Below are 23,302 nucleotides of genomic sequence, written 5' to 3'. Positions count from 1 at the left end.
CCACGGCGGATAGCAAGCTTTTGTATACGGCTCGGCGAAATTTGACAGCGCGATCATTGGCTCGGTGAACTTAGCAGATTTCTTGCATAAAGTAGGCGTTTAGCGGGTATAAGACAGTGCTTCTACCGCGCCTCATTGTCTTCGTTCGTGAAAGAAGGGATTGACGTTCAGCTGAATGCAGCACGAAGCTGAAAGCAATGCGTCTACGATATTATTTTTTTTTTCAGCACAAGCTACGAACGTTTCTAAGGAACTCTTCCTGGTCCGGTGGATATGAAGCTCGGCACCACCGCTTTTCTCGCTGTATTCATTTGATGCCGTAGTTGTCAGCACGAAGGCAAATTTATTTTAAAAAACCAGGCGGTGTGAATTAACATCGTTTATAAGACAGGATGCTATGCGTTGAACTTCAACGGCCGGGCCGTGGTGGATCAGCGGCCGTGGCGTCCTGCTACTGCGCTGTCCAAGTCGTGGGTTGTGTTCTCATCCGCGCTGTCTGCATTCCTATGTGTGTGTGTGTGGGGGGGGGGGGGGGGGGGTGCAACATGCATAAATGCACGTGTACCAAAACCAAGCTTTGGGTGCGCAAAACAATTTAACCGGTGGCCTCCCCCTATTGGGCGTCTCTCATAGTCAATCTCAATGCTTTGTTTGTTTGTTTATTTGTTTATTGACAAAACAACGCTCAAGAGCGGTTTGTCTTGGTGCCAAGGCAAAAGGCGGCACTAAAAGCCACCTGACTAGGCCTTTGACACCAGACAGCACGCGCAGTACACCATTTTTGAAAACATGAAACCCAACCTTATAATGTGCAAACGAATATCTTGTAATTTTCTGTGTGTTTTTTTTTTTGTGTGTTTCTTTAGTGAGGGGGGGTGGAAAGGGAGTGCAGTGTCGTGAGGTCTTTCTTAAGTTTGATTCATTCTCGCGCGGGGAAGTATAAAGTGTAATCCAGTCATGCAATTTGTCATTCTGTCATACAGTGTGCGGTCATGCCACTACGACATTCTGTGGGCGAGCACAAGGCCCCGACATAGATTTCCTGCCATAGTGTACCCAGCCATACGTATGCATGGGGGGGGGGGAGGGGGGGGGCTACGCGAAATCGTTTGTGAACTGCAGTTAGAGAACTCCAGCCGGTCAAAACTGGTCTGCAGTGTTCTGCACGGCGTCTCTCAGAAAATTTGTATAGTATACTAATGAACTTTAGTGATCTGTTTGCATCGTCCCTGTTCACTCCTCACTTATGATAAGTTCGTTCCGCAAAGTCTCTGAGACACTACGTCTGTCGCTTCGTGTGCGCACCGCACTGGCAGAAGCGAGCTCAGCCAACACATGTGCACGGGAACCTGTACCGTGACATCACGACGTATATAGGCAGCCGCCCATAACAACACGGAGACGCTTGCCCCAAAGACAGCACGCGGCCTGGAGGGAAAAGAAAAAAAAGAAAAGAGATAGGTCCTAACGTCAGGCCTTCGCAATGCCTCTGACGCCGTTCTATCTCCACTTTCATTCACCGAATGCGCGCATCACGCCTTGAACCATGCATGCGGAACAGCACGCTGTGTAAGGCACCGTATACGCTGGTTGGTTCGTGGTACAAGTTTGAGTGCCACGAACATTGAGCACCGAGCGGCCTACGGCATCATATTGTAGCCGAGCCGTATTGTGGCAGGTTTCGTATCTAATAGTTAAAAAATATGCTGTTTGTGAAATTTCGGGTGCACTCTCGACACCTGAGGACATAAGGATCGGCTGGGAGAATACGAGTCTTAATATGTCGGTATGGGTTGTGATAGCTGCGACGTTACATTATTATAAACAGAGTAACAGAAAGCTGCGGTGCTTAGCGGCCAATGAATGAATGAATTAATTAACTAGTGAGAGAATGTTGATCGCTTACTTTATGTGTTAAGGGGACACTAAAGAGAAACACGACATCAGTTCACACTGATAAAGTATTCTTTGAAAACTCTATTTTTGTGAACTTCGCGATAATAAACTGATTATTCGAAGAGAAAATGAAGGTCATTTTAATTCGCGCCAGAAACCCGCGCTCGAACTTCGATCTGACGTCACGGATTTCAACGGTTTTTCTTATTTTTTTTTTATGTGGGCCGAGTCGGCTGAGTAAAAGTTCCGGAAACTTGCCATGTTTGTTCTTTGGTTCTTTTGGAACACAATGTTGCCAATTTTTACCGATTACCGTTTTAACTATAGGCCTCAGCAGAGGCTGTGTGAAAATGCACGACGTCACGGCTAATTGGCGTGGTAAACCCAAGGCGCCGTCGCCACCTGTGTTGCCTTCCCTGGCTTACCAAGCGTCTTCTCGCGGTAAGAGTAAAATTTTAGAAGGGTAATTTACTAATACAGGTGCAATAAGTTTTCTCTTCAGCATCCCTTTAAGAGCCTTTGCTTAGCGACTCACATCCGCGCTTAGTTGGGCGCGGCATGCAAAACGCAGCATGTACTCGGATTTCGGTGCACGTTTGAGGAAACTAAGTCGTTTTAATTTACTCTTCACCCCTACCACTGCGGCTTCTCTATCAGTCCATGTTCCGCCTCGGGACATCAGAACCGATTGAAACTGAGTAATGCTTCACGTAAATATAGCACGAAAGGATAAAAAGGTGAAAAAAAAATAGCTACACGCAGTGTCGTGTTGCCTTGTTCGGTTTTAAGCATGAACGTAGAACAACTTGCCGAGCTAGTTCAGATAGAGAGAAAGAAAGATGAAGTAGTCATTTCCAGGAAAGCAAGAAATGAGGCTAGTTGGTCCGATATCGTGAAAGCTACGCTATAAGTGTTAGAAAGGCACACACGAGAACGAAGCAGCACACACGTGGGACTACGTGGAAGAAGATGCGTTACGATGAGGAAGAAGTGACTATATACAAGTCCACTATACGTTTCGGCATCTCTTAAGCCGTGTATCTAGTTCAGTAGCTTGTAAGAAGGCTAGAGCAGCCCTTATTATCGCAGCTGAGCTGTTTGCGTCAGGCTAACGACCCAAAATAAGTAATCATAGTGGTGGACTGCTATCAAAGTGTGCGATCGGAGAGACTGCAGATTCTGCCATTCTCGCGCGTACTAGGGTCAAACGCAGAACACGTGTACAAGTGCTTCTGGTACGCGGCTGTGTTTACAATTTGGACCAGTGTCACTGCAACGTATGAGGTGTTAACTAATCCATACTCTTAAAATAAAGCAGAAGCTGAAGTAGTGTTCTGTGTTAACGCTATGACCGTAGTGCATCCTAATCATTAGCATATTTTAAGTACACTGCGCGACGGAGAAATCCAAGGAATATCCAGTTACAGTAAACCCTCACCCCCCCCCCCCCGCACACACACACACAGTTCATCGAAACAGAAAATTTTATTTGTTATAAACGGTTTCGTTAAAAGCGCAGTAGCTATAAGAGTCGTAGCAACGCGGAATGTGTTACGCTTCAACAGCCTGCGAGTTCATTGAAACAAAGTCGCTCTGACGTCCGCGAACATCTGCCTCGTCTGTCGGTTATCATTACGTGATACAATTGGTTAGTCACAAGGAGCCGCCACCACGTGGCGGTATGACCTCGGCAACGCTCTTTGTCTCGGCAGGTTAGCACGAAGAAACGCAGAGTGTCACCATGTATGCTGCACCAAAGCGGTCCCATGCGGATTTCCCGCTTCGCGCATCCTACTAAACGGAGTCCGGTGCTACTGCACTTCGAATAATTTGATCCGAAATACACGCTCTGCTGTCGGGTCCGCAAAATAATTCGAGTAAAGCGATATATCGAATAAAGCGATTTGGTTATAACGAGTATTTACTGTATATAGGTTCGTCTTGCGTAACTCTATGGCTGCGGGTCTCCTCGTCGCTGTGCCTAATTCTATCCCACACTTCACTGGGTTTCCCATCTAATTGGCATCCATTATGTCACTTATTTTAACTGACTACGAGGCAGTTGGTTTCACTACGCATGGCACGACCCACACCAACTCCACACTCTTCCTATTATCTATAATATCGCCTACCCGTGTTTTGTCTCTAGTGCACTGTCGTCTTTGTCGATCGTTGGGCGGTCATTTCAACTTTCTTATATATCCATGTTTCGGCCCAGTAGATTAGTATAGCGCTGGCAGAACAGAATTACTCATCTGCTCGTTCTAGCGACGTTGGTAAGCTGCAGTTTCTCACTCGGGACCGCCTGCCACGCCTGCTGCATGCCATTTTTACGCACCGGGGACGCATATTTATGTAACGAACGCCGGAGTGGCGGGCAAGGGTGAGCGGCCTCCCGCAGTCTCCTTCACCAAGAAGCGACCAGTAACGTGAAGCTGCGGGCCACGTGGCCGTGACATCGGCGCTCTCGCGCGCGTCTGCGTGAGGCACTAAATATAGCGTCGCGTGCCGGTTCCTTTTTTTTTTTTTTTTTTTGCGCTCGAGCTCGTGGCGAGGCAGCCGCGACTCGTCTGGAACTTAGGTGTGTCCATGCATGTTCGCCCGTGTGCTCGACGGCTACCTTTCTTTCGCGACCAGCTACCGTTAACGCCCGTCGGTTTAATTTCATTCGCTTTGCCTGTGAATAGAGCGCTGTGTACTTTGTCTTACTAGTCCTGTGCGCTGCTGTGGAAGACACAGTGCCTCGGTGAAGAATGAAACGCGACAAAAACCGTGAGCGACCATTCGCGCTCTCTTTAGGCAATTTATTCAAGACCGTCGCCAGAGAGAGTCACGGTGTACAGGCTTCTCTTATAAACCGCCATGCATGCATGTCACACACAACGTGACCCGACTACCTGGGGGCTGTTGCCCGGTGGCAGATTCACGCAGTGCGCATTCTGCAAAGTGTATCCGTTCGCAGCGATTACGTTTCATATATGGCTCAATGTACAAGCAGTCAAACCACGCACTACGCGAACACTCCTGCATATGTGCGTCACTCCACTGCATGGCTTCCCGTGTCTTGGTTGTGCGTGCAGTCACTGTAATCCCATATGACCATCAACGTACAGTGTAGTAGAGGCTAAAAACAATGGATCATATCACTGTTATGAGTAACAGCTAATTATTGTTCAGGTTAATACAGCCTTGGTTCCTTTCACGAAGGAAGTAGTGATTCATGTGACACTTGAATGCAATTAAAGATTAGAATGCACACCTTCACGTGAAAGTTAAGCTGCTTTCACTTCTGGAATATTCAGAGTGCCTCAATACCACATATCTGGCATCGAGGCACCCTAGGAATATTAAAGATGTATTCCGGGCCCCATAGAAGTTGACGGCGGAGACTGTTTCTCTTTGTTTTTCCCCTGAAATTACAATTCCAGGGTTCATTGCTGTAATCTATAACTGCACGCTAGCTGTTTCTAGTAATGCAGAACCATGTCTGTTTTCGCATGCGCCTTTCTTCACCATCCATGCCCCGTTTGCCGGTGCTGGACACTGCGGTCAATTCTCGCCATTGGATCTTATGCCCCGACGCATTACGTCCTCTTACGGCTCAGGTTCAGCATCGGTTGATGGCTTTCACTATTTGCTTACCGTTTCCAAGCTAGCGTGCTGAGTCACGTAGAAATATTTTTAATAATACGCAGGCTATCGCCTGCAAAACGAAGGCTCTCTTTGTAGATGGCGGGCTTTGCCGCACAAGGTTTCTTGTTGCGGAGAAGCCAGCTTTGACTAATGTTAGCTAGCGGAACTACATGGACAGCTTCTGAAGCCCGTCGCGAGTGTACCACACACACACCCAACTTTGTAACTGTGCATAGCAGCAGACATATTCCTTGCGCGGCGCTAGTGCGCGCAACAGTTTTCAGGCGATGTCCGCAGTGTTATTTCATGATTGGCTAGCCTGGTGCATACAGGGTACACGATCGTCCGTTTGGCTTACGATGCAAAAAAAGAATATATATATATATATATATATATATATATATATATATATATATATATATATAAGGAAAAAGAGGCGGCTAAGCACCTTTCGGGACGGTCACCGGATGTAGGCGCCAAACTACCGGCGGGACCGCAGCCGTGGCCTCGTGGTAGAGTGTCCGCCTCGGCTGCGGGAGGCCGTGGGTTCGAAACCCCGCGGCCGCCGGTTACCCACAGGTTATCCTAAATGGGCACAGGCGTTCCCCCGGCCTGACATTCGGCTTCCTTTAGGGGTGAATCGCTCTGGGAAAGCAGCCCGCGCCGCGAAAATCCCGCCGAACTCTTGTGGGTGACTGGAGGGTGAGAGCGATGGATCGAGGAAGGAGGAGGCGGCAGAAAGTTGTGACGTCGAAAAGCGCGTGTGCGGCTGGCGCGCTGGATCGCGCTATGCTCTTGACTACCTTGTGTTCTTTGTACATAGGCGGCTGTAATTAACCGAATGCTGGTTCGCATAGGTATGTGCCCGTGGTTACATGCTGTGCGATATGTATGGTCAGCGTGTAGCGAGTTTACATAGCTTCATGATATATGTTTTATATAGCAAAAGCTCGCATGTGTACTTCATGTGTTAAAAGCAAAAAAACACAAAAATTACCGACGATTACGATACTCCCTAAAGCGAAATTTGAGCGCAGCTCTATACGTGTTTTCGTTTCGCATCACATTGAGGCAAAGAATTTGAGCGGGACACGTAACAGAATCGGTGGTCCTCTAAAATCTGATCTGCGGGTCAAGCGCGTCGGCTTTTATACATGACTCGTCGAAGGTTCCAGTGTAATCGCTTGTGCCGCGTCACTTTCAGAAAGTACTGCACGATTCGCGTCGCGCACACAATCAGATTACAAAACAATCGCAAACTATGACAATCGAAACAAGCGCGAACGAGGCCAAGCCAAGCAAACCAAACAAGCACAAGCGAGATCTGACGCGAGGAACCCGCCGTGGTTGCTCAGTGACTATGGTGTTGGGCTGCTGAACAAGAGGTCGCGGGATCGAATCCCGGCCACGGCGGCCGCATTTCGATAGGTGCGAAAACACCCGTGTACTTAGATTTAGGTGCACGTTAGAGAAGCCCAGGTGGTCGAAACTTCCGGAGTCCCCCACTACGGCGTGCCTCATAATCATAAAGTGGTTTTGGCACGTAAAACCCCATAATTTAATTTTTTTTTAATCTGACGCGAGGAGACGATAACGAAACAAGCGGTCCGGCTGAGACCAGTGAGCATGCATCGAGCGGTTGAGCGGGTCCGCATGGCACCAGGAGACCTATTCTGTATTTCCGCCTAGTGGACATGTTGGATTTTGTCTGCTGTTGAAGTGCTGATTGGTTGAAGTATCTGTTTCCTTCTGTCACGTACCCAAGCACGGCCAATCATAACTTCAGCAGCAGACGAAATGGACATGTCCACTAGGTGGACACTTGAAGAATACCCCCCTCCCCTCCCCACAGTTCCCGCGCGCACGTCACTGAAGGGGCTGCTCTCATTCGTCTCCGCCGTTCACGGCTCGCGTCTTTCATATCCCGCTCCACATTCGCTCTTTCATTCTTCGCTGTGCTCGTTCGCTCGGTTACGTCGACGACGCTGACCGCAGGAACGGCCACCTGGGAGCTGCGCTACAAAAATCTGTTATTATGTTGACTACAGACCACGTAGACTCGTAGATGGCAGCGGTAGATTATGTCATACCTTACAAACGATTACGAGGTAGCGGAAGACGTGCGGACGTTGATAGATAATCATCAAATTATAGGATTTAGCAATGCTACCGCATTGCGGTCACTCAAGTAGAGTGAGGACGCGTGCTTTTCTTCAAATCCTTCTCTCCAAATTCGCAGAGATGGGCATCGAGACACAAGAGGAACAGCCATCGGTGCTGGCCTCCGTGGGTGGCCTCTTCAGCAAGATCAAGTCTTACATCCCAACACGTAAGGGTGGTGCCGACTTCACTACCGCTGCTGGAGCGCAGGGAGGACCCAACACAGACAACCAGACTGCCGTCGACGGCAGCAGAGAGGTCATGGAATCCCAGTAGAACCGTGTGCGAGGGCACTGGCTCTTGAGGTGGCATTCCAAGAAGACCCTCACTCCAGCACTGTTCCTTTACTTGCTCGTGGCGGTAACCAGCGACCGGCAGGAGCCATTCGTATCAGCATGTTGGCTGCTGACCCGGTGACTGACACTGTGCACCGTCGGTTATGAAGCGTGGACAACTCGCGAAGAGGTAGAAGCGTATTACTTGAACCTGGAATCTAGCTAGTGTACTCTTCCTTGTTTTCTCTTTTCTTTCCACCTTTGTTCCGAGCAAGCTTGGAATTTTGTTTGCAAGTGCAGTTCACAGATGAGCATGTGACCACTGCAGGCAAAGGAGAAGGGATTTACTAACATTTCTTTTTTCCTTGAAGTACTTGTCCCGGATGTACGGGTGTGACGTTAGTCTTACAAAGGTGTCACATTTCCTTTTTCCGTTTTGCGTTTTCTAGCTCTTATTTTTCAATTAGTTTTTTGTTATTGCATAAATTCAAGATTATTGCAATTCAGAACCTGTGTGGAGTACGCTCATACTGTCAACAGCGGAAGATAATAGTTTAATATTGCCGTAGCAGTCAGCAACACATTTAAGCATATGCTACAGAGGATGAGTAAGCAGCACCATATTGAGTTATTTCAACCAGTCGCAGATTTTCAAAAATGCACACAAGTAAAACTAGGTCAAATAAATGTTTTTCTGCAGGCCTTACAGATTAAGTGCTTCATGAAAGTCGCAAAGATGAATGGTACTGGGATTTACCACAGCCGTTGCCATGAACGATCATGTGCTCCAGTCTTGTTTCATACGGATGCAACACTAAAAGTGCTGTAAAATGTGTCCGAGTCTCACCAAAAGACAATCCCCATTCTGACAAGTTCTGTGCACATTGTCAGCATACAACGAGCAAAACGTAAAGAAAGATGTAATAACCAATGCTGAAAGCGGCCTGTGCTATCTGTAATACTGCCACTTTCAGAAGGCCAACTTTGTCTTTTTTATCCACAGCCACAATATGTTGTCCTGGTGTGACCCCCATTATGGAGGTTATGTTTATTTACTGCAGATGTGTGTAGTATATCTTTGTGAATATCATTTGCAACCAACCATGTCTGCACATAAGCTTGTATAGAGATTATATGGTAGCTTGCTTGCAATCATACAAGCCAGTCTCATGTGACCGTTTTCTTTGTTTCCTTTTCGATAATGACTGTTTCAGAATTGAGGAACTCTGTGTAGATATGGTTGTGAACTTTCATGGAAATACACTGTGATGTTTGAGATTATGTTTCCATTTATGTGGCATACTATAGCTGAGTTTAGTTAATACAAACTGGCCCTTTCTGATGAACTGTTAGTAAGTGCCCCTGTTGGTCTAGTAGTTATCATGAAGATAATGTAGCAATTAATAAAATAGACGATAGACATTCTCATAAAGAGTGAACTTCTATGCTGATGCACTCAACTTTCACAGGCAATGGTGTGTCCTCAACAAGCGTAAGACTGCATGCAAGAAGTGCCTGAGCAGATTGATAATGTAATAATTATGCTGGACACAGCAACAGAGGTAACTTTACATTTCGTTAAGCAACTAGTGCTGTGGAAAATTTTTTTTTCCAATTTAGTGCAAAAATCTGTTGATAATTGCATGTCATGTGCCATTTCCTTTAGTAAATGATCCAGCCATGAGCTTCGTAATCAGTTATCTGTAGCACTGTCTGCCTGCTAAATTACATAATCACTGTACTTACAAAATGAGAACCTAGTCACCTGTAATGCATATCAACTTTTTGTTTGTCCTTCTTTTGCTTAGGCTGTAGCATGTACAAGTGAGTGATAAAACCCGGTGATGGAATAGTTTTTGGAGCACAAAATCCTACTGTATTTTTGAAGCATAGGTGACACAGGGATGAGAAATAAACATGAACGCCGACTTCAAGCAACCACATGGCTATATATGGAGAGTAATTGCAGACTTTCACACATTTGAAGTCCATTGCTTGTAGTTGCATGCCAGATCTGCAAGCAGAACAATTCTAAATCAACATACCCAGAGATTGGTAAGTGAGAGTATCAAAGCTGCGGAGATAGCCAGGCAACAATAGCTCAGTGCCTATGCATTCCATCAATTGCACTGGCAAGTAAGGAACCTAAGCTTTCAAGTGCAGTATCTTGGTCATGTCCCAACTTATGCTTCACGCAATAATCATGTTCAGAGGTCTTTCACTACTGGTGCTTCGCAAATGTTATTTAATCGCTCTTGCCCTGTAAACAACTTCAGTCTGTGAAGGTCATGTGATTGCTCTCCCTATATCAGTATGTGGCCTTTATGAAATAAAGGTTGTTGGTAGTCGGAGCTCTCACTGTCTGTTCTTCTAGCCCACGTGTGTGTCACTGTGAAAAGTGCTGTAAGAATTACCATCAAGCCCGCCTTAACATGTTAAATGAAATCCTAAATTCATTATGCAAAGCCCCTGATGCAAGATGTGTAGGGCTGACACAGTGAGCCTTCAACTGCCTAAAGAACGACTGAAACTTTCATGCTGTGATGGGGTCGTTTCTGGAAACGCTAACTCCATGTGTATTACTACATGTATACCAATTACACATGTATTTCTTGGAATAGTACCTGTCCTGTAGCTATTGTACTCCTGACAGCAAATACTGTTGTCTCCTAGAAAAACTCTTTCTCATGACGAGTCTGTGCTGCTGCTCTTCTGTATTAAGTGGTGACACTGAAGTTAGCAATGTCTGTCCATACTCTCAACGAAGAATACTTAACTTTTATCAAGTGTATAATGGCGAGCATCAACTATAGCACAGTCAGTAGTCAGGGTTTAGGCTAGAAGCAAAGAAAGAATGGGTGGTGCTGATGTCTCTTTGTGTATTCAGACATCTAAGCAGAGTGCTTTATGCGAGTTCACTATTAGTGGTGCAGCCTATTTTCAATAGAAGACTCAAATACTAGTCATGTTTCTTGTTCCTTGCCTTAATCGTTGACATCTATCAGTGTGACTAGTGCTCTCTGTATTATAAGAAAGGGTACTTCTCATGAAATAGATTTATGCATCTCGTTCTTTCATAAATGTCTGTGCTACATTCTCCTTGGGATGTATTTAGCAGGATTGTTTTATTTCAATAAAAAACTATGTGACGTTAACAGATATGCACACTTTTCTTCGAAAAAAAATAATCTTTACAGTTAGCTGACAGTGATGTAAACACTCTTAATTCACGATGGAGCTTAAACACTACCATCACGACTACCACAGAGGAAAAACTATACATACACACATAGTGAGAAGTGTGTAAAATATGATTTTATGGAAGCCTTGTAGAAAAAATGGCTCCTGCATTCCATTTTACCAAACATGGTACTAAACACATGCAGAAAAATCTCAATTTTACAGCATTAATATAGATTGCATACAACGTTCTGCTAAACTAATCCAGAAAAATGTGTCCCAACACTATAAACAGTTTCACAGTTTGCCATAAAAGGCAGCTGTCAAACAACTGTATAAAGCATTTGTCACTCTCAGTGCAATAATTGTATCCCTTCTGTAAGCCGCAATTCCGTTCAGCGAGACTTATTACCAAAGAATGTTGCTGCTAGGATCACTCAGTTCCGATATTGCAGCAGCCAGCCTCCAAACTATGCACCTTCTTTCTTCTTCATTACCTTCCAGTACACACTACTACTTTGTCCCAATTACAATGTATTGAGGCCTTTTAGTTTCGACTCCATTGGGCCCCCATGTTCGTTGCAAAGTCAACACAAAACGGGCGTGATGGCTTCGTAATTCCAGGTGGTGGACACAGACAGGGACTTCAAAACAACTGACAAGCAAAGGCCAGGCTGGTGCAGAAACCTCAAGTTGCACCGCACACTGTCAAAATTCAAAGTATTCTGAGCAAGTTTCCGCTTCACCCAACTGGTTCTTCCCTTCTGCTTTATTCATTAAGTCTGTTTTACATTCTGTGTGAAATAACAGGAGCCACCACTCACTAGCGGAGACAAATGGAAGAATGTGCTGCATGTTCCCTAAAAAGCAACAGTAGAGATTCAGTTGGAATTCATTCCAGCCTGCCGTCTCTCACTTAGACATCTGATTCTGGTGTCAGCAGCTTTTGGAGATTGTAATGGAAGTGTCTTGGCAGCATGCCTTAATTTGTGGCATCATTCAAGTCATTACATTGTGAGCTTTAATGTAACGGAACTGCGCATTGGTTTATGAGGGACGCTGTAGTGTGAGGTTCCAGATTAATTTCGACCACCTGTCTTTAACGTGCATGCAAAGCACGGACCATTACTGCTTTTACATTGCACTGCCATTAGAATGTGCCTGCTGCGACTGGGAATCAAACCCAAGACCTCCTGCTCAGCAGCACAACACCATAGCCACTGGGCGTCAGCAACGGGTCTCATTCAAGTTGCCTTGATGCGTACGTTTTAAGGCGCTGCAGTTTTCGGTCACCTGCAGTCATTAACTCTGTAATATGCCTTGTGTCACACACAATATGCCACAATATAATTGTAAAGTTGGGTACGAAAAAAATCTAGTTAGAAGGCTTCAGCACTTTCTCTAGCTTATCACCAGTGTTGAAGTCGAGAATGTGGCATTAAATATGCTGGGCATTACAGGTTTAAGATGAAATAAAGAAGTGTCCCGCAAAGTGAATATTCACGTCTGGTCGAAAGTATAGAAACCAAACAGAGATGTATGGGCTTTGACATCCGATGTCGATATCTTTTTAACTGCACTAATTATTACTGTTACTGAAAGCAGACAATCTAAAGCCAAGAATGTGTGAATCTTGGATATGGCTATTTATTCTGTGCATGCACTTCTCTGCTTGAAACAATGGCCAGAGATAGGCCTCGCCTCAGCTCTGAGGCTAACAGCACCATTAATTTTCAGGTTACAGTTCATGCTTGCATAAAACCATTACTAAACTGAAAGCAAAGCAGTTTGTATCTTCCTGGTGCCTGGCTTCCTCATACTATATTGTGTTTACTGTAAGCAAGATTAGTTGCCGCATCTGCAGCTGCTTGAGGAAGGGAGAAAACATCCTGTATTCACAAGCATCAGCCTTGGTTTCATCGTACTTTTCAGTTAATCATACCATCAAACAGAGAATTTGGAAGTAGGCAAATAATGTAGGTCATTACTGAAAGCTAAACTGATGTGCCCTTTAAGTTGCCTTGCAAATTGCATCCCAAGCAAAAGCATTTTGCCCTGTAAGCAGAACAGGTGGTCACCTGGAGTAACACTTCGGGAGGGGTGCAAAGCACCTTGTCACCCACCACCCCAATTTACCAGCATGTTTCATCAGCATTTTAATATGAAATTCCATGAAATGCAACATTAGATACAAACTGGATTCCATGTTGCATTTTTATGGCCAATAGTTACCAACAATAAAGTGCACTAACTCTTTTCATCACCATTACTTATGCCTCACAAAAAGTGAGTTACATTTTTCAGTAGGATACATCTAAATTTGATATAAGAGTGGAGAGGGGGTGCAATAACTTGACTTTGCTTTGGATGGCAAAATACCTTTATATGCTGCTGTTCACAAGTTGTATCAAGATATTGTTCAAGGGCACTAACATTAATTGTTAATTCCTTGAATCACTTTTATCAGAGAGAAAGAATTTATTAGAGGAAAGGTAGACAGGTCAGCCTAAGCTGGTGTGATCTGGCCTGCTACTCTGCACAGGAGAAAAAGGAAAGTGTACAAAAAAAGAGTGATGAAAGATGATGAGGACAGGAGAGGATGCATATATTCAAGGGACGTTCCGAAAGTAAGTTTCATCATTTTTTTTTTTTTAAAGAGAAGATGGTACACCAGGTGAAACAGTCACCATAAGAATCCACGCCCGTTGCTGGTTCAATGACAGAAGGAGCGTTAGCACAGGAGGAATGATGCATGTACAGAGCGCCGAAGAAGAGAGAGTAGAAGCAGACCGGCGTGCCCGAGGTTACTCAAATACAAATCACGATGGCAGACGTGTGCCGACAACGTGGTCGCCAATGGAAGTGCATGCTGTTATCCAGCATGAATGGGCACCTGTTCCCTGCATTGAAAGCTGCACTTTTGGGTCATCACTTCCAAAACAATGCTGAGGTGCAGCAAGGCAGTGCAATAATTCCTTGCATCACAGGGCACCGAGTTTTACCAGAGTGGTTTCTTCAAACTGATTGCAGGCTATGACAAATGTCTCATTGTCGGTGGCGACTGTGTGATGAAATAGTGCAAGGTTTATGATGCCACGGTGCATTTCTTTGTTTAGGGCAATTAAGCTTCCATGTGAAAATAAATGACAAAACTTACTTGGGAATGTCCCTCGTACAATAACCACATAAAATAGTGGTTTCCTTAAAGCCTCGTCTAGCCCAGTACTTTTCCAAGTAGTCCAGAACAGCCCTTGTATAACTCTATCCATATGTAGCACTAACAAACTTAAGATAGATGTGCCAGAACAAAGGTTCCAATTGCACGTCAGCAAGCAAATTGACCTTCGTGCTGCGTCTCGCTTCAAAGTGAACTAAGCGAACTAACGCACAGTGCATACAAAGCTGCCAGCGCTCAGCGCCCTTTATACGCATCCCAGATCGCTTTGAAGACAAGGCCTGCGCAACCGCACACTTTGTCCACATCGCAGATCGCTTTCAAAATATGGGCACCCACGTCACGTACACAGCAGCTGCCAGCAGTGTAAGTCTCAGTCTGACCTTGGCTGCGCTCGAAGGTGACATTTACGGAACCAGGCATTTTCATGGTTTGTACCTTGAGTAGTAGAGTTATCACTCTAAAACTTCACCCACCACTGCCACTGCATTACTTATGCCGACACAAATACAAGCCCAGCAAACTGGCTAATTTACCATGGCCTCTTGAGCAACCAAGTAATAGCAGTGAGTGCATCCAAACTTTGTATAATCAAGCAATAAATCATGACAAAGCAGTTATATATAGTCAGCTTATGGGCATTTCAAATACACACAGACTTGCTAATAAAAAAAGAGCAAAAAAGAGCATGATATTCAATGGTTCCATTATTTCAGCACGTTTTGTGCTACAGTAGAACCCCATTGACACATTTTTTAAAGGTACCATGGAAAAAGAATGCAGGATCAAGGAAAACGCTACATCCAATAACGCATTTGGCAGCATTTTTGACGAGACATAAAGCTGCTCCCACACAAAATGTTATTTCGAGCTGAAGAGGAAGCTAACAAACTATCAAAAATCTATTCAGTAAAGTTCGTTATTGCTGCCTGGTGGTCATAGATCTAATGCTAAACATTTTTTGGAGCCATTGTAGCTATGAGCCACACTAACTGAAGTTTGTAATTTCCATTTCACACTTAAATGGAATCTTCAATAATAACGGCCTCTTTCCAAACACTCAAAGCCGCTTTTCAGTTTCCACGCAGCCTTGTAAATCGAAGTAACCACACAAGTTATTGAATGTTACGACAGCATTTACCAACATGGGTGTGGGGTAGTAACCACTTGAGCCTTCATCCGCCTCCTCTAGGCTTGGCTTTGAACTTTATAAGCCATGTTAAGATTGGCAACTGGCAATAATCTATACATGGCGACGGCAATCCTTCTGTGCCACATTGCAGCTTCTGATAAGTGACTGTTTCAGCGGCTACATGCAATTGTCAACGTAGGCACTGCCGACAGACGTGCTATGTCAGTGGTACGCCGCGGCAGTTTTTGGACATTACAGAGACGCTAATACATGTGACTCTGCAGAAACTAAATGGAACCAGTGCTTTAGAGTGCAAGAGAAATAACAAACAGGAATGTATCAGTGAGGTTCTACTGTACACACCAACATTGACAAAACACAGTGGGAAGTCAAATAAGAGCCTTCATACACAAAGCAAAACTTTGCCCACCCATTGATAAAAACTCATACCTTTGTGGCAATGTGTACTTTGCAGCACGATGCACAAACCACTGCACCATTGTGCAATATTTAGCGCTTGGTGTGTTGTACCTGGCACAGATTCAATGTGGCTCAGACGCCACAATAGGCAATAGTGTAGCAGACGAGGAATATGTATGCATCACAAGATTGTTCTTCGGAATGTGGCAGTGTCAGCTGTGTTGGCTTGCTGCTGTAGCTATGAACGAGTTCAACATCGAAATCACTTGCTTTCTGATATTTGCATTTTCTTTTTTGGCTGTTTGTATACAGTGTACAGGGTTCGAACAGGCCGCCATTGGAATCTGAACCTCGCAACACTAGAATGTTATCTAGTGAGGCGAGTCTAGCAGTGCTATTGGAGGAATTAGAGGGCAGTAAATGGGATATAATAGGGCTCAGAGAAGTTAGGAGGACAAAAGAAGCATATACAGTGCTAAAAAGCGGGCACGTCCTGTGCTACGGGAGCTTAGTGGAAAGACGAGAACTAGGAGTGGGATTGCTGATTAATAAGGATATAGCTGGTAACATACAGGAATTCCATAGCATTAACGAGAGGGTGGCAGGTCTTGCTGTGAAACTTAATAAGAGGTACAAATTGAAGGTCGTACAGGTCTATGCCCCTACATTCAGTCATGATGACCAGGACCGCTATCTTGTACACGTTCGAAAAGCTGACGTTCGATTTCGCCTCGCGTGATTGTCCAGGCTGCGCCAATATCGCGGCCTAAACAAAAATTATGGGGTTTTACGTGCCAAAACCACTTTCCGATTATGAGGCACGCCCTAGTGGAAGACTCAGGAAATTTCAACCACCTGGGGTTCTTTAACGTGCACCTAATTCTAAGTACACGGGTGTTTTCGCATTTCGCCCCCATCGATATGAGGCCGCCATGGCCGGGATTTGATCCCGTGACCTCGTGCTCAGCAGCCCAACACCATAGCCACTGAGCAACTACAGCGGGTATCGCGGCCTAGGGCAATCTAGTCCAATCGCGTGAGGCGAAATCGAACGTCAGCTCTTCGAACGTGTACAAGATAGCAGCCCAGGAAGTCGAAAGCTTCTATGAAGACGAGGAATCAGCGATGGGTAAAGTCAAAACAAAATACACTATACTGAAGTGCGACTTCAATGCCAGGGTAGGCAAGAAGCAGGCTGGAGACTAGTCAGCGGGGGAATATGGCATAGGCTCTAGGAATAGCAGGGGAGAGTTATTAGTAGAGCTTGCAGAACAGAATAATATGCGGATAATGAATACCTTCTTCCGCAAGCGGGTAGCCGAAAGTGGACGTGGAGCAGCCAAAATGGCGAGACTAGAAATGAAATAGACTTTATACTCTGCGCTAACCCTGGCATCATACAAGATGTGGACGTGCTCGGCAAGGTGCGCTGTAGTGACCATAGGATGGTAAGAACCCGAATTAGCCTAGACTTGAGGAGGGAACGGAAGAAACTGGTACATAAGAGGCCGATCAATGAGTTAGCGGTAAGAGGGAAAATAGAGGAATTCCGGATCAAGCTACAGAACAGGTATTTGGCTTTAACTCAGGAAGAGGACCTTAGTGCTGAAGCAATGAATGACAATCTTATGGGCATCATTAAGGAGTGTGCAACAGAAGTCGGTGGTAAAGACAAGATACCAGTAAGCTATCGCAGGAGACGAAAGATCTGATCAAGAAATGCCAATGTATGAAAGCCTCTAACCCTACAGCTAGAATAGAACTGGCAGAACTTTCCAAGTCAATCAACAAGCGTAAGACAGCTGACAGAAGGAAGTATAATATGGATAGAATTGAACGTGCTCTCAGGAACGGAGGAAGCCTAAAAGCCGTGAAGAAGAAACTAGGAATAGGCAAGAATCAGATGTATCCGTTAAGAGACAAAGCCGGCAATATCATTACTAATATGGACGAGATAGTTCAAGTGGCTGAGGAGTCCTATAGAAATTTATACAGTACCAGTGGCACCCACGACGATACTGGAAGAGAGAATACCATAGAGGAATTTGAAATCCCACAAGTAACGCCGGAAGAAGGAAAGAAAGCCTTGAGAGCTATGCAAAGGGGGGAGGCAGCTGGGGAGGATCAGGTAACAGCAGATTTGTTGAAGGATGGTGGGCAGATTGTTCTAAAAAAACTGGCCACCCTGTATATGCAATGCCTCATGACCTTGAGCGTACCAGAATGTTCGAAGAACGCTAACGTAATTCTAATCCATAAGAAAGGGGACGCCAAAGACTTCAAAAATTATAGACCGATCAGTTTACGTTGCCTACAAAGCATTTACTAAGATAATCACAAATAGAATCAGGAACACTTTAGACTTCTGTCAACCAAAGGACCAGGCAGGATTCCATATGGCTACTTAACAATAGACCATATTCACACTATCAATCAGGTGAAAGAGAAATGTGCAGAATATAACCAAACCTTATATGTAGCTTTCATTGATTACTAGAAAGCGTTTGATTCAGTCAAAACCTCAGCAGTCGTGGAGGCATTACGGAATCAGGGTGTAGATGAGCCGTATGTAAAAATACTGAAAGATATCTATAGTGGATGCACAGCCACCATTGTCCTCCATAAAGAAAGCAACAAAATCCCAATAAAAAAGGCGTCAGGCAGGGAGATACGATCTCTCCAATGCTATTCACAGTGTGTTTACAGGAGGTATTCAGAGACCTGGATTGGGAAGAATCAGGGATAAGAGTTAATGGAGAATGCCTTAGTAACTTGCGATTTGCTCATGATATTGCCTTGCTTAGTAACTCAGGGGACCAATTGCAATGCATGCTCACTGACCTGGAGAGGCAAAGCAGAAGGGTAGATCTAAAAATTAATCTGCAGAAAAACTAAAGTAATGTTTAACAGTCTCGGAAGGGAACAGCAATTTATGATAGCTAGCGAGGCACTGGAAGTGGTAAGGGAATACATCTACTTAGAGCAGGTAGTGACCGTGGATCCGGATCATGAGAGTGAAATAATCAAAAGAATGGGCTAGGGTGCTTTTGGCAGGCATTCTCAGATCATGAACGGCAGGTTGCCATTATCCCTCAAGAGAAAGGCGCACAACAGCTGTATCTTATCAGTGCTCACGTACGGGGCAGAAACCTGGAGGCTTACGAAAAGGGTTCTACTCAAAATTGAGGACAACGCAAAGAGCTATGGAAAGAAGAATGGTGGGTGTAACGTTAAGGGATAAGAGCAGATTGGGTGAGGGAACAAATGCGAGTTAATGACATCTTCATCATCATCATCAGCCTGGTTACGCCCACTGCGGGGCAAAGGCCTCTCCTATACTTCTCCAACTACCACGGTCATGTACTAATTGTGGCCATGTTGTCCCTGTAAACTTCTTAATCTCATCCGCCCATCTAACTTTCTGCCGCCCCCTGCTACACTTCCCTTCCCTTGGAATCCATTCTGTAACTGTTAATGACCATCGGTTATCTTTCCTCCTCATTACGTGTCCTGCCCATGCCCCCATTTCTTTTTCTTGATTTCAACTAAGATATCATTAACTCGCGTTTGTTCTCTAACCCAATCTGCACTTTTCTTATCCCTTAACGTTACACCTATCATTCTTCTTTCCATAGCTCGTTGCGTCGTCCTCAATTTAAGTAGAACCGTTTTCATAAGCCTCCATGTTTCTGCCCCGTACGTGAGTACTGGTAAGACACAGCTGTTATAAACTTTTCTCTCGAGGGATAATGCTAACCTGCTGTTCATGATCTGAGAATGCCTGCCAAACACACCCCAGCCCATTCTTATTCTTCTGATTATTTCAGTCTCATGATCCGGATCCGCAGTCACTACCTGTCCTAAGTAGATGTATTCCCTTACCACTTCCAGTGCTTCACTACCTATCGTAAACTGCTGTTCTCTTCCGAGACTGTTAAACATTGCTTTAGTTTTCTGCAGATTAATTTTTAGACCCACCCTTCGTCTTTGCCTCTCCAGGTCAGTGAGCATGCATTGCAGTTGGTCCCCCGAGTTACTAAGCAAGGCAATATCATCAGCGAATTGCAAGTTACTAAGGTATTCTCCATTAACTCTTATCCCCAATTCAGGTCTCTGAATACCTCCTGTAAACACGCTGTGAATAGCATTGGAGAGATCGTACCTCCCTGCCTGACGCATCTTAGTTGAAATCAAGAAAAAGAAATGGGGCATGGGCAGGACATGTAATGAGAAGGGAAGATAACCGATGGTCATTAAGGGTTACGGACTGGATTCGAAGGGAAGGGAAGCGTAGCAGGGGGCGGCAGAAAGTTAGGTGGGCGGATGAGATTAGAAGTTTTCAGGGACAACATGGCCACATTTAGTACATGACCGGGGTAGTTGGAGAAGTATGGGAGAGGTCTTTGCCCTGCAGTGGGCGAAACCAGGCTGATGATGATGATGATACAGTGTACAGACTCCAAAAGAATAGGACTTCACCACATGTTCAAGTGTACTTAACAATTCAGCACGTGTCCTGCAGCTCACAAATAATCTTGACTGTGGTTAGTCCCGAATTTGTGATAAAACACAAATGGCAGAGGAGTCTTCAACATGAATTATACCTGGCAAAATAGATGGGAAAGTGCCTGAGTAAATCAACTACATGTAGACAGCCTTTTTCACGAGAGCTCATGCCTCTGCCACTTTGGAAGAAAACAATGCTACGTGGATTCATCACAACAGAGCTGCGCAAGAGATATTTCTTTTGTGCTCGCTGTGTCTCGTGAGGTGCGATAATTCTTGCTAGATGAGACAGTAATGGGCGACGCAGGCAAATGCAAGAGAGTAACGAAACGTGTCCTGCCAGTTCAACCACGTTTTGTTTTGCACCAGTTTGAGCACGTGCCTCATACAAGGGGCATTATGGGAATGGTCTTTACATCCATGAAAAGGATGATTATCAAATCATAGGATAATGTGGTTCTTGGGAAAGTAGAACACGAGCTGTTGCACAAAACACAAGCTGAGGAGGCATGCCTCAGTTTGGGAGAAATAATTTTCACAAAACATTTGTGAGCACAGCTTCAGTGACACCCCAAGAACCTAAATCATGCTACACTGAAGTCATTCTAAGGCACCTATCCCCTAGCTAATATTGATCTGCCACTTCAATAAGGTGCAAGTATATTGATTGTAAAGCCATTATGACCATCCGTATAAACATTCAAGCAATGATAAGAACATGCCAAAATGGTGGAACAAGTATGGTAGGTGGCCAAAGGCACAGCTGAGGTTTTGGATTTCCAATAAAGCACATAATCTACAGTATCTTGGCAGTGACATATGTCACGTCCGTCTGACAAGGCACTGTGATCATCTATCGAAGGGATAAGACGCTGATGCACTAAATAGCAAATACTCTACAAGTTACATTCATTGCTTCATCAAAGCAGGGCACCGCTCTTTCTTCACAACCTTTCAGCATCTTAGCACCCTGAAAGACAATCGCTTTGCCTGTACAAAAAGGAAGGAATGGTCAGATTACAGTGAAGGTGAATTTTTAGAACAGAAAGAACCTCTCCGCCTTGTATTTTGCCTCGCTGTTTGCTGGCACAAACAGATTCTCCTGGAGTGTAGGCAAAGTTTAGGCGCAATGCAGACAAGTTGTGACTAACAGGGTTGTATTTAATCTGAATATACAGTGGCATTTGCCTGGCATACCCTAAGCCTCGACGTCTTCACAGTTTCCTCCATCTCCCATCGGATCATCTACTAATTGAAGGTCATCTAACATCTCTTGGAGAGTGATGCGTGGTGCATCACCATCTTCATCATCAGTGTCAACAGCTATCTTCTCACGATCCATGTAAATGTTGACATTGTGACGATAGGCAACATCCTCCTCAAGATCCTCAAGAAAGTCTGTGTAATCTCTTGCCACACTGCTCGTGTCTGTCTCCATGTCAACTTGAAGGCGTTGGAGCTTCCAGCGGCGTCTCTGGCAACGAGACATGCGATCTCCATACACTTTCTTCACGAGAACCACCTCTGGAATTTTCTCAGATTTCAACTTTTCAAAGTGAGCGTCATTGACGTTGGCATTGGCAAGGTCGAAGCCCAAGGCAGAGTCGCCTGGTTTCAGCAGGTGTCCAAGGTGAGTCTTGGTGTGGATGTAGTTCTCATGAGTTCCCAGTTCGCAAGCACGAATGACCCATGCATCAGCTAGGACGTGCCTATAGGATAGCTTCCCTTGGCCAGCAAAAACAGTCCTATCTACATCTTTCACAAAATTTATATCCATGACGACGTACTCAGTCAGCTGCTTGGGCGTGCACAGTGCATTAAACGGCTGCCGCCAGAACTGCTGCGAAGATAGTTCTGAAACCTGAAGTGTCGCCGGGTCTAGCAAGTGTATGGCACTCGTCACTCTGAGACAGACGCAGATTTGATTCATGCTGCCGAGGGACCTTGCAACAGCAGGCGGAAGGCAGACAATATCGTCTTTACAGACTGGGGCGATTTCCACTGAGAAAGTATGCTTATAGTTGAAGACGTTGCTGTGGATATCGTGCGAAATCAGTTGTTGCGACATGATATACTTGCAGGGCACCATGGCTTGAAAAAAGTCAACCAGCTTGCGAGCTTCATCCTTTTTTGTAAAATAGAAGTCGAGGCCGTCATGGCATGCTTTTATGTTGAGACAGTCCTTGTGCGCTTGATGCTTCAGTATGAGCTGTTCCAAGTAAAAGAAAGTCTTCTTGTGCTGCACTTTCTGCCTAACCTGCACAAGCGCCCGCCAAAAATCCTTGGCTTCTCGGCGGTGACACCTGTCGCACATCTGGTGGTTGACCATGAACTCGACCACAAAGACCTGTTGTAGCACGGTGCCGCCTACCACTTCTTTCTGAACGGTCAACTTGACTTTAATGCGCCTGGAGTGTGGCTCCGTCCAGACGAAGTTGGCATCTATCAGCCTGACACTGCTTAGGCCCCTAATCTTCTTAAGGCACAGGCCAAGAAGCTCTCGCGACTCGAGCGTAGCATAGACCCACTGAGCTGGAGGCTGTAAATAGCGTTCACAACCACGGCAAAAGTAAATGGTGCCCTGCTTCGGTATATCTTCGGTGATGTCAACAAGAGTGCGCAGACAACCGACACACATGTTCGATGGATTCGGCTCTATCGGCACACCGCACTGGCAGCAGAGGATCCTGCACTCGCCTCCGGTGCCGCTCGCTTCGGTGGCGTATTCCATGGCGAATATACTAGGACGCTGTATTACCTTTATTCTATGGTATTACCTTGCAGGCCTTGTAGAATCTACAGTAGTATAACACGTTGTATTATACACGTGCTGCTACATGCCACAAGGCGCGACGGCCATGATGCTGAAAAAACGTAACCGTGCAACCGTCCTCTGCGACCCCTGCTGTCGCCTACTCTAAACTA

The 23,302-nt window shown here is 45.2% G+C and overlaps 2 protein-coding genes across 3 annotated transcripts in view; one reads left to right on the top strand and one right to left on the bottom strand.

Annotated features, from left to right (window-relative positions):
* The window catches only part of LOC142572276 (uncharacterized), a 63,740-nt gene extending 52,617 nt beyond the window's left edge, over positions 1–11,123 (top strand). For both annotated transcript variants that reach the window (XM_075681258.1, XM_075681259.1), the window contains one exon: positions 7,769–11,123. In XM_075681258.1, the coding sequence (XP_075537373.1) occupies positions 7,769–7,965 (197 nt within the window). In that variant the 3' untranslated portion in view covers positions 7,966–11,123. The remainder of the gene's footprint in view (positions 1–7,768) is intronic.
* A 10,390-nt stretch (positions 11,124–21,513) lies between these two features.
* On the bottom strand, positions 21,514–23,267 carry Nmd3 (60S ribosomal export protein NMD3). Its single transcript, XM_075681254.1, has one exon. It carries the CDS (start codon positions 23,106–23,108, stop codon positions 21,576–21,578), a length of 1,533 nt encoding a protein of 510 aa, XP_075537369.1. The 5' UTR covers positions 23,109–23,267; the 3' UTR covers positions 21,514–21,575.
* Positions 23,268–23,302: the final 35 nt, after the last annotated feature.

Source organism: Dermacentor variabilis, chromosome 2 (genome assembly GCF_050947875.1).
Source record: "Dermacentor variabilis isolate Ectoservices chromosome 2, ASM5094787v1, whole genome shotgun sequence".
In the NCBI taxonomy this organism is placed as follows: domain Eukaryota; kingdom Metazoa; phylum Arthropoda; class Arachnida; order Ixodida; family Ixodidae; genus Dermacentor; species Dermacentor variabilis.
This window is presented reverse-complemented; position numbering and strand designations above follow the sequence as displayed.

Bases quoted from the DNA above. Each gene is read 5' to 3' on its own strand.
- Nmd3 (XM_075681254.1), bottom strand. From the start codon at position 23,108: ATGGAATACGCCACCGAAGCGAGCGGCACCGGAGGCGAGTGCAGGATC.